The sequence below is a fragment of the Periophthalmus magnuspinnatus genome, chromosome 19, assembly GCF_009829125.3.
Source record: "Periophthalmus magnuspinnatus isolate fPerMag1 chromosome 19, fPerMag1.2.pri, whole genome shotgun sequence".
NCBI lineage: Eukaryota > Metazoa > Chordata > Actinopteri > Gobiiformes > Gobiidae > Periophthalmus > Periophthalmus magnuspinnatus.
In genome coordinates this window covers 5,772,937-5,783,842 of record NC_047144.1, presented here as the reverse complement: position 1 = coordinate 5,783,842, position 10,906 = coordinate 5,772,937, and the positions used below count along the sequence as shown (strand labels likewise).

Genomic DNA, 10,906 nt, shown 5'->3' with positions numbered 1-10,906 from the left:
GCCGTGGTCCTGAAACCAGATTACTGCAGTCCGCGCGCTAATCTCTACAAGTGTGTGAGTGAGTGGAAGGTGCATGTCACTTCCTGTCCATTCTCCACTCGAGCAGCGGCTATTATTGGCACACCCTGGCTCAGAATGGAAAATAAGAGTAAACAGAGTGATACAAGCAGCATTCTTAAATAATAGTTAGCCGACACAAAAACCACAGACTACTTGGGATATTCCTCAAAGGTAACAACTTTTTGTGGATAAAATATACACAAAACACAGGTGACAGATTTTTTATTTTTATTATTATCAATGATTTTATTATCTTTGATTCAACTTTTCAGTGTAAACCATGGCGTGAGTAAGCAAACCATTACAGGAGTTGTGTTAAATGGATGTGCTGTGAGCACACTTAATGCAGTCAGACGCAGCTCTTCTGCAAGTCCTGTGCTGAGATGGTCCTGAGAGAGTGAGAGGAGAGGAAGGGGGGTGGGAAGGGCATAGCGCAGGGGAGAGGGGACAGGGTGGGGGGTATAGAGATGATGGAGGGAGCGTCAGACAGGGAGCCATATCCAGACTTTCGAATGTCTGAGCCACTGGAGAAGGTGGAGCCATGGAAATAGACAGGAGGAGGATCGGACGGGAAATCTGGAGAAACATAACATTTTTATCACTACATAAAGTAAAATCTATAATAAAAACCAACACATTCTATATGATTTGCTCTAGTCCTATGGGTTATTACAAGTCATATATTTCTATTTAGAAGTGGCTGAGGTTAAACAAAATTCAGCATTAGTAGAATTAATTTAATGAATTTGTCATTTAGCATATTTATATTCATGTTTAATAAAGGCATACAAAAATATTAATGTAAACATTAACACTATTTCACAACATTATTTTACAAAATGTCTAAATGTTAGCTTTGCATATTGATTGATTCAACACGTTACTCCTCCAAACCTCTTGATCCCTTTTATTTAAACATATGTGGCATGGTAGTGATGCCTTTTGGATTAATTAGTTAAACTGATTTTATTTAAATAATAATAATAATGCATTAGTCTTATGTAGCGCTTTACCAGACGATGAAAGTCGATTTACTATTTCATGCATTATTCAGCTTCTGAGCTCTGATGAAATCAGGCTTTCACAAGGAAGTCTGGCCACACTTTACATGTGCACTATGTAACACAACCTATGTATCTCTATAGAGATTATTCTTATTTAGGAAAGTTACATAGTGCATCTTTAAAGATAGTTACTTTGGTGCACCAACACCCACATCTCCATATGTTGAGCTAGTTGTGTCTAGGTATCTAGCAAAAGCTACAATACCTTGTAGAATACTTATCATTAAAATGGTGTCTTCCTAGTTTTACTGTAAATTACGTCTGTGATGATATTGCAGTCAGCTGACTTTGGTTTCCTCACAGCACTGTAATAACATTAGGGAGTAGTGTATGCAGGCTAAGTACTTTTTGTATGTTTTTCACAAATGTATATTGAAACTGTTGCCTAAATTAACCAATAAAAAGTACCTGGGTCATCGTTCAGCTGCATGTGCTGATATTGCAGCTTGGTATAAAACTGATTGTAGATGCAGTAAACAGCAACCATCAGAGCAAATATCCCAATGGAGGCTGCAATGAAAAGCCCCACTTTGGTAACGTCATTGTCCGACCGGGTACCTAAAATAATAGAATAGACTAGAGCTTGTATCCACAATTACTTTTGTCTTTAAATGAGACTTACTTTTGGTGTTGACATGTGGGTTTTCATTGTGGCTGAATGCGTCTCGGAGCTGTGCTGGAGATGGAGGTGCAGCCTGGGCCTTGTGGAGATTTATTTGACCCTCAAACGGCAAAGTGCAAAGAGGAAGGAGCAGCAAGAGATAAAGAGTGGATGCACCTGCCATGTTTGCTTCAAAAACAGAATCACAACCTGAAAAGACAAAACAGGATATGTGACATTATATCTGTAATTATATTTACAACTCAGGAAAAATAGGGCAAGCAAATCACAACATTAAATCTTGTACAGTTAGTTTTAATTCCTGCTGTATTTGTCTTTACTTACCCCGATATGTAGCTGTTATGTCGTCCGTGCTCTCTATCTTGTCAATTGACTAAAATGAAAACTGCATCCAAGACAACAGAAGTCTCTTGGCACTTTGTGCCTCCAATGGGACACCTGCAATATACACAGGCACAGAGGCAGGAACAGAAGAAGTAAAACAATTCATTACACATATATGATTTAGCAAAGGAAGATATTTGTAACCTTTAAAGATTATTTTAACTGTGTTTGCAATTGTTGCTGACCTGGAACTCTATTAAATAATAAATCTAAACCGGTGGAGGTGGAGTAGTAAAGATGAAAGCATGAACTGAGAGCAACAGAGCCCTCTAACGACAGCAACGACAACACTGTGAAGTTCCTCACTGTGCATTTACATACAACCGGATATATTTATAGATTATTGATTTTACACTGGAAGTTCGTTTGATTTTTGTAAATGAATTGAATTGGAACATATTGTGGCTTAGGGCAATCTATTATGGACCAAAAACTGCAAGGACATTAGGTTTTAAGAAAAAATATATAAAAACAATACAGAACCAACTCATAATAATCATTTTATATCAGGGCTATTAAAGGTCATTGGCCTGAGCAAAATCCTCAGTGTTCTCCTTTAGACCACCTGAAGTTTGGTCTACAACTAAAAAACTTTACACACACTATTTCAATGTCCAACTGTTTCTCCAAACTTTATGATAACATGGTTTTATGTTCAGGAGTCCAAACTTTCCCAGGCAGATGCAATACTGGAAATAGCACGAGGTGTAACATGTGTAACCCACCCTGTTTGTCCAGCATCAAACTCACTATTCCATGTGTAGATTGTACCAATTAACAATATTTAACCACACCAAATGAATTATTTTACAACTAGTTCAGCTGCTCAAAATGTATTTATTAAAAAGTCCACACGTATATTACAAGGTATTATATTACATTTTTGTTTTCATTTCTCCCTTTACAAACAAATCTACAAGACAATTATACTCAAGGTAATTGGATGGTCATAAAAACTATACATACTGTGTGTTGGAATGTGCTGATATCAAAGATTCATCATCAGTAAAAAGCCGAAGGCACTTCATATTGTACATACAACATAATTTAAATCTACAAGAAACGCACAGCAGTAATATTACAGTACACCAACAAAAACATAATCCAGCCATGAAGTTTAAAAATAATTTCTTTAAAAGAATGTATCACTATTCTGTGCTTTGTTCTAGGCCATGTTAATGCCCTTTTATTTATAAATTTATTACATTAGACACTATTCTCACCAGTGTCCATATATTTACCAAAGCAGTTCAACTAATATTTGGCATTTGTGCTCATTCTAGCAACATTTGTTTGTGATCTCAAAGGAAGACATGAGACCTTTACAGCTCAGGAGCATTATTAAAGCTGCAAACGTTTCTCAATGTGGTTCACATTAATACTGTAGTTTAGAGTGCAATAACCTTTAGTATCTTCTTGGCTATACAGTGGGTCTGTGCTCTACTGATCATGTTCCAGTTCTCACTGTTATGAATACGCAAAACAATAGTGTCAGTGTGAAGCAAGAGGTCTCGGTCTCAGCACACAGTACAAACTCACACATTTTCCTGTTACTAACAGCAGGATTTTTTGGATGATATATCTGCACCAGAGATACCAAGAACATTTGAGAATTTCTTCTGAGGCAAAGTATTTAGGGTGGTAATTGTAATAAATATTATCCTCCTGAATGGGCAGGATTTACTAGTAAATTTTTCTCCAAATAGTTTGAAATGTAAATGCACATTTCAAATCATTGACGGTAACAATGGAATAAAAACAAAATGAGGTAAAAGGAACACACTGTTACAGCAAACTGCAGTAACAATGTGTTATGGCTTATTCTTAAAAAAGATTATTGAATAATCTGATCTAAAACCACAATCCTGTAAAGCAGGAGTCTCTAACCTTTTTCCCCCTGGTGAGCTACTTTTACAAAACGAAAATGGCAGAGCTATTTCTTTTAGGTGTTCCACGAAATTGAGCTTTTATAAAGGTAAGAACTATAGATTTAGATGGGGTATATTTACATGGCTATAAACATAACCCATACATCAATATATCAATGTATAAAATTAGACATTTAAATTATACATTTACATACATTTCCTTTGGGGAGCTACAGGCTTAAGGCTATAAGGTTGGAGACCCCTGATGTAGTGTGTAACGAAGAACCTGTAACAGATTTACAAGTACATGGCCGCAGATCCATTTCTTTGCTCCAGTTCTGACATGTCAGTGAGGGGAGTCTCACACTTGTCATCTGTACTGACCATGCTGTACCCTGTATTTTCTACATTTTCAGATCGCCTCATTCTGTCCTGCAACACTGAGTAGATGAAGCACAGAGGGACAGGCATCATGGCAAAAATGATCAGCAAACCCAGAACAGCCAATGCCCAGTCAGGATAGTCTAGGTACTCCTCGGAGGCCTGGATAACCAATACATAGTCAATTAGTAACAATAATACAAGTATTACTATCATTGGTCATTTTATTTCCTTACTGTTTCATGATTCCATGCCATGTACGTTGGTCTTTTAATAAACATGCGGATTGTTGTGGCCAACAGCAGACCCACCATTGAAAGCAGACAAATGTATTTCCACAAGTATTTGTAGATAACATGTGGCCGCCATCCAAGCATCCCCTCACAATCATCAAGAAACCTACAAAATACCAATGTTAGATTTTGCAGGCTTATTTAGCTGAATTTTTCAGGTAGCACTAAAACTCACCTATCGGCTCCATACAACCACGACACACTGAAGGTCTCAAACATCACCACTATGATGAGGGGCAGAGTGGCAGAGTAGTCGTCAAACATGGTGACAAAGTAGTTTCCACAGCGCTGAGTGAAGAGCAGGCCAATCAGAAAGCCAATAACACAGCTGAACACTAGAAGAACAATTACATATCAGCCTCTAACATCCATACAGCAGACACCACCAAAATAAAGCCACTGCAACAAGATCCTACCTGTGAGTTTTGTCTTGTTATTGGCCAGTGTCTTAAAGCGGTCACTGAGTGGGGCCAGAATGCCCTCCATAGTACCAAACATTGTGCTGAGTCCCAGGTTGAGCAGCATGAGGAAGAACAAGGCAGACCAGAAAGGACTGCCAGGAAGCAGTGTCATAGCTTCAGTGAATGCTATAAAGGCCAAACCAGTACCTTCCACACCCTCAACAAACAATAACAAAAGTACGTCACTTTCAATTAAGATTAAAAATAAAAATCTCCCCAAATGAAAATCATGTTATATTAAGAGTGCTTTACCTTTTGCATCTCGTTTTCCAAACTGCACTCAGTTAAATTGCCTGGGATGTGTTGGCCATATTTTAAAAACCAGGAAGTGTAGTCTTCAGGAGCCACAGAACTCAAGTCTGACATGTTGAATTTTGGCATAATGCTTATGTCGACCATCCCACTGTCAAATCTCTCCGACAGCTGCATCATATTACTGAAAAAACAAAAGCCTTGTTAACAAAGAGGTTTAATCATGTGCAAATCTGTTCATTAAATAACATAATATACATACCTAGAGATACATTCCTTGACCTTGTCTTTGGCACGAAAGCCTAGCACTGCAAATACAACCAGAGTGGCCAGTACTGATGTCAAGAAGTTGATGAAGGAGACAGTGAAAGCATCTCTATGGCAGTTATTGTTTTTAGGATTATAGGACGAGTAGGCAATAATGGACCCAAAGCCCAGACCAAGGGCAAAAAACACCTGAGTGGCAGCCTGTCTCCAGACCTGTATGTTCCCCCAAATTTCAATCTGTAAATTAAAAGCAAAAACTTTCAGCAAATATCAACCTCTTGTTATAACTTTTAGATAGACAATATAGCAGTGTACCTTTGGGTAAAACATGTGGGTGATGCCCTCCATGGCACCGTCCAACATGAGTCCACGGACAAGAAAACAAAACAGCACCACATACGGAAATATGGAAGAGAAGTACATAATCTGCAAAGTAGAAAGAGGATAATAACAATATACGCAGGTAAGTAAAGGCTGTAGCATTTATTGTAATATGGCTTGACTTTCAAACTTGTACACCTACATCTCACTGTACCATTCAATTCAAATGTATATCTTGTTAAGAAAAAAACAAAAAGGATTGTTTCAACTATTCTGTACTTCATTCTATACTTCAAATACACCAAAACTAAAACAACTTTTGACAAACACTACACTAATCACTACATTGCTATAGAATCCTTGTTAAACTGTAGTAGTAGCGTAGGAAAACTAAACATTTAGGTGTGGGGTTTTATAATTGGTTAAGTCCTGACATTCCACAAACACTACAAACATAAGCCCACCACATGACACAGATTTGATGAGATGAAAATGAAGCATTCACTAAACAGTGCTAAGAAGTCAAACTAGATTAACACAGTACCTTGACAGAACTTTTGATTCCTCTAAACATTCCCAGGCACAGAATGATCCAGGCCCCCAGCAGACAGCCCACAATGTAAGGGTTGAACGTGCCTGTCTCATCAATTGAGTCAGTGATATCCAGAGCTTTACGGTACCAGAAGTATGATGTGGGAGAGCTCTTTTCACACTCTTTTACTGAGACAGAGACAAAAACATCTATATTGAAACAGCTCCCATCAATGTATGTGTGGCTGGCTGTAAAGGAGTATTTACCTGTAGCATTGGCCTCATTTGGACACTGTTCCCAAGGTAAAGGGTACTGGAATGAGTTCCCCATGTAGAAGAGGCTCCAAGCAAGAATTACATTGTAGTAAAGAGCAACAAAGAAACACACCTGGGAACAGTATGAAAGAAAAGGATATTTAATATGTGTAAAAGCAACATAACACCACATAAATAGAAGGCCAATTTTGATAATTAAAAAAAACAACAAAATTATGACTTAAGCTGAACTAAAAACTGAAAAGACAGATGGCAATGGAAATTGAATGCCCGGGTATAATGTATAATATAACAATTAATATGCAAATTTTCAATGCTTTTGCAGGACAATCAACATAGTGAATATACAAAAGTAAACTAAGAGTGTGTCTTACCACACAGCTGGAGTAGCCAATCCCAGACAACCTTGGTGAGATGTATTTCCACACGCCAATGCTGCCCTGTCTGATGGCCTGTCCCGCGGCCAGCTCCAGGAAAAACAGGGGGATACCCACCACCAGCATCAGCAGAATGTACAGGAGGAGGAAGGCTCCTGAAGAGAGGACCAAGTGAATTTGTACAATAAACATCTGTGTATCAACAGAAGTGAAGGTTAAACCAACAACTTGTAGTTTCATTTCCTGTAATACATTTAAATTGTGTTTATTGTGGACATGGCACTTATAGCTCTTAAACATGGTCCTATTTTCAGTGGTCCCAACAGATCTCAAGCAACAGCAAAATGTTATGTAAACACAACCACATGCCTCACACTTAGCACTGAGGGTAAATGATAAAATATGTGTAACTGGAATTGGACTGAAAAAATAATATATAGTAAGTGAAAAAGAATGAATTTCTATTAACCTGTTACATATGCTTATTTAATTTAAAGCCACAGTATGTAGCTTTTTAGGTAAATAAATAGTATGGTAAATACGGTTTTAACTTTCCATTTCCATGGGATCTTACAGGTGAAAGTTGTAAACTGTAACTTTGATATCTTACTATTCAAGTTAAAACTGCTTCTTTATTTTTAAGTACTTACCTTATTTTACAACCAAACTGTCACCTGCAGATTCTACCTACACTAAATGAATACTGTACATGCTGGACTGTGTAGAACCAAAAAGAGGTGTCCTATTACATCACACCCTCTCACTGGTCAACAAGAATAGCCCCTCACCTCCTCCGTTCTGGTGACACAAATATGGAAACCGCCACACGTTCCCGAGACCCACACTGAAGCCTACTTGGGCCAAAAAGTACTCGATTTTACTGTTCCAACCCGCTCGTGCGGCTGGCTCAGGGTCCTGCTGTCTGTGTTCAGCCCCATAGACTCCAGTCTCAGTCTGGTCATCATCTGTGGGCAAGGGCTGCTTCTCCATTTCTGAAATGACAACTTTAAAAAATTAATGATATAATGGTAACACTATTTTACAACGTATGCTTTAACAAATTATAGTGGCTGAGTTGTATTTGTAAATGTGATCATTCCCAGTTGATGGTTAAACACACTTAATAGTCAGGAATAATCCCTCAGACTAGTCACATTGTCCAGATTGTAACACCGTGTCATTACCGTGTTCTTTGAAACACAGGTCATGTGTAAATCATGGAAGTATAAGATCGTATTCAGTTCATACTACAGATCCACGCTGATGCTCTAGTCGTATATCAAAACCATACTGAGATAATCCCAGTAATGGCGTTTGTTAGTTTCAATGGTTTTGTCTTTACGCGCGCAGAAATCTCCCGCGTTTAAATCCAAAACATATTAAACCAACCTTGTTCTCAAAAGACGTCGTGGAATGTGAGGTATTTTAGAGGAAATTCCTTAACAACAATCAAAGTAGACAACAGTGAGGTGTAATCCTTCAGGAACACGTGTGGCGCCCGGAATCTGGTGCGTTACTATCAATTTATTACGCGATACATCTTCTTGTTTGGCACAAGCACGGCTGTAGGTCCAGTTATTTAAAGCAAAGATGCCTACGAAAGAATAACTGTCACGATCAGATATATATAAATAAATATGGTCACAGAAGCCGCTTTCTCTACCCTTCATCCATGCCTTTATCTCTTCCGCTTGATGCAACACAGCACAAACCACACCTACTGTATGCGGCGTTCAAGGACATTTGAAGACGCACCATCGCCTTTAACAGCACACAATAAAACTCTGCTTTGAGTTTATTTAAAAGTATAATAGAGCGACAACTATCCAATAATAGTGAGGGTTTAACCAGTTGGGAGCAAGCACACGCGCACCGTCATATTTAAAATAAGTGTCATCTAAAAGTCTTTCTGAACAGACCCCAAATTATCCATGTCACATAAAAGCAACATAGCAAAAGACCCCGGTTTATCATAATAACTGATCACCCATTTCAAACATCTGCAGCCGTGCGTATGACCAGATGTATGTTTTTTTGTTTTGGATTTAAAGTGTGTGATCAAAAGCGCGTTTCTGTTTACATACTGCAAACATAACACGTGGCACAGTCAGCCCACCGATGCTTGCTTAAAAAAAAAAAAAAAAAAAAAAAAAAGTCCAACGCAAACTGTAGGGAGTCTTAAGAGCAAATCACGACCAAAGACTTTAAATAATGAAAAATAATGATCCGTAATATATGAGATACATTAAAGGAAACACTAAAGTAAACAGAGCCATGCAGTGGACAGAGACGGGTCGGTTCACGCGCGCACTGCCACGTAGAAAAACTAAGACCAAACACGGTTTATTATTTACGCACAAAGGTCAATTTTAAATATTCTGTATAGTATGGTGCCCGATACGACATAAAGCAACATCATGGAACATACCTTGAGAACAGTTCAAAGGAGAAAATGTCTATAAGTTGTCGGGAGTCAAATTAAAGTCAAGTGGTGACGCGCGGCTGCTGCACGTGGAGCCGCCCCTGCCTCTCTCTTCATCCAATCACACATTTGTCCCGACATTCCACAGCCGGACTATCTACCACCTTCACTCAAGGTCTGAAACACTGTTTGGACTCACTGTTGACAAAATGATACACTCGACTAAACGATTTAAAACTAGCAGTACAAAGTAGATCTGCTCTCCAGGATAAAGTGCGCCAATTCTTCAAAAAAAAATTCTGAGGGCCAAGACAAATGTGGACACCCCTGAAGCGCAGTGTTAACGTTTGAAAAAGAGCTCATTATTGAAACTGATGTGAGAGAGGACTTTGCTTACTGTGGACTAAAAAGGGAAGCAACTATAGGCTACTTTATCATTGGTTATTGCATTGCCTGGAATGTTACATAGTACGGCATTAACCTAACTATCTTGCAACTACCTTGAATTTGTTAGTGTGTTTTAATTTATTTTTATTTTATATATTTTTTAAAATAATTAATTAAAAAAAACATAATAATAATAATAATAATAATAATAATAATAATAATAATAATAATACATAAAACATATATTTTTTCTACAGATCTGCCCTGTGTCTATGTGATAAATGTACTCCCATGTTGTAACTGTGGAACATTTAAGGCAAAGCAAACACATCACAGAGACAAACAGTTGGTGGACCCTGCACCGGAAAAGTTGCACAGTGCACCTTTAACCAACAATATAGTTTGCAAATTGTTTATTTTGCTGCATCAACTAATGTTCTTTATGAGCTGCTGTGTTCAAGTAAGTTTACATGTGGATTAGTAAAGTTTGTATAAGTCTAATTTGGACAGTCCCCCTATCCACCAGAGTAAACTAATGTTGCCAGATGAAGCAGCCCCTTAAAGTGAATGCCAATACATTGAAATGGTCACCAGATGTCCCCCTCTGCGCGTGCTCACTTCACACATCCACTTTTCACAAAATAACTTCCAAAACAACATTAGTAGCAATCATGAAATAAACTGACACATTTGGAACTTTTAAACAAGTAAGAACTATGTTTTTCTGGGCAACAAATGAAGCCAACTGATGCAAAGTAGTTGCTATGTAGGCTGTCTATCTCCTCGCTGCAGGTATAGAAAGTGTAGATAAGTGTATGGAGCCTGTTGTTATGGCACATTTAGACTGCGTTCCTTGTTACTGGTCTATAGAGATTCGTTAGACATTATTTACTCCTCTTAACTTTCTCCTGGGATTCTTCTAAGGATGAGACAGCAATGG

General features: G+C 38.1%; 1 protein-coding gene across 3 annotated transcripts; it reads right to left on the bottom strand.

Annotated features, from left to right (window-relative positions):
- Positions 1-2,949: 2,949 nt before the first annotated feature.
- LOC117387751 (sodium-dependent neutral amino acid transporter B(0)AT2-like) lies at positions 2,950-9,680 on the bottom strand. Of its 3 annotated transcripts, XM_033985304.2 has the most exons (12): positions 9,586-9,605; positions 7,946-8,149; positions 7,155-7,312; positions 6,772-6,892; positions 6,518-6,687; positions 5,968-6,078; positions 5,648-5,889; positions 5,386-5,569; positions 5,089-5,290; positions 4,848-5,007; positions 4,616-4,778; positions 2,956-4,541 (listed from the first exon to the last, which is right to left on the bottom strand). In XM_033985304.2, the coding sequence occupies exons 2-12, from the start codon at positions 8,145-8,147 to the stop codon at positions 4,296-4,298; spliced, it is 1,959 nt and encodes a 652-aa protein (XP_033841195.1). In that variant the 5' UTR covers positions 8,148-8,149; positions 9,586-9,605; the 3' UTR covers positions 2,956-4,295. The 3 variants fall into 3 exon arrangements, with proteins under 3 accessions (XP_033841192.1, XP_033841195.1, XP_033841193.1); XM_033985301.2 differs by having other exon boundaries at positions 2,950-4,541; positions 6,518-6,892; positions 9,586-9,680; XM_033985302.2 differs by lacking the exon at positions 9,586-9,605 and adding an exon at positions 8,547-8,865 and having other exon boundaries at positions 6,518-6,892.
- Between the last annotated feature and the right edge of the window lie 1,226 nt (positions 9,681-10,906).

Coding starts and splice junctions, on each gene's coding strand:
- LOC117387751 (XM_033985301.2), bottom strand. CDS start 8,147: ATGGAGAAGCAGCCCTTGCCCACAGATGATGACCAGACTGAGACTGGA. Junction 5,890..5,967: donor CCCACATGTTTTACCCAAAG/GTACACTGCTAT, acceptor TTTAATTTACAG/ATTGAAATTTGGGGGAACAT. Junction 4,542..4,615: donor TGGCATGGAATCATGAAACA/GTAAGGAAATAA, acceptor TTGGTTATCCAG/GCCTCCGAGGAGTACCTAGA.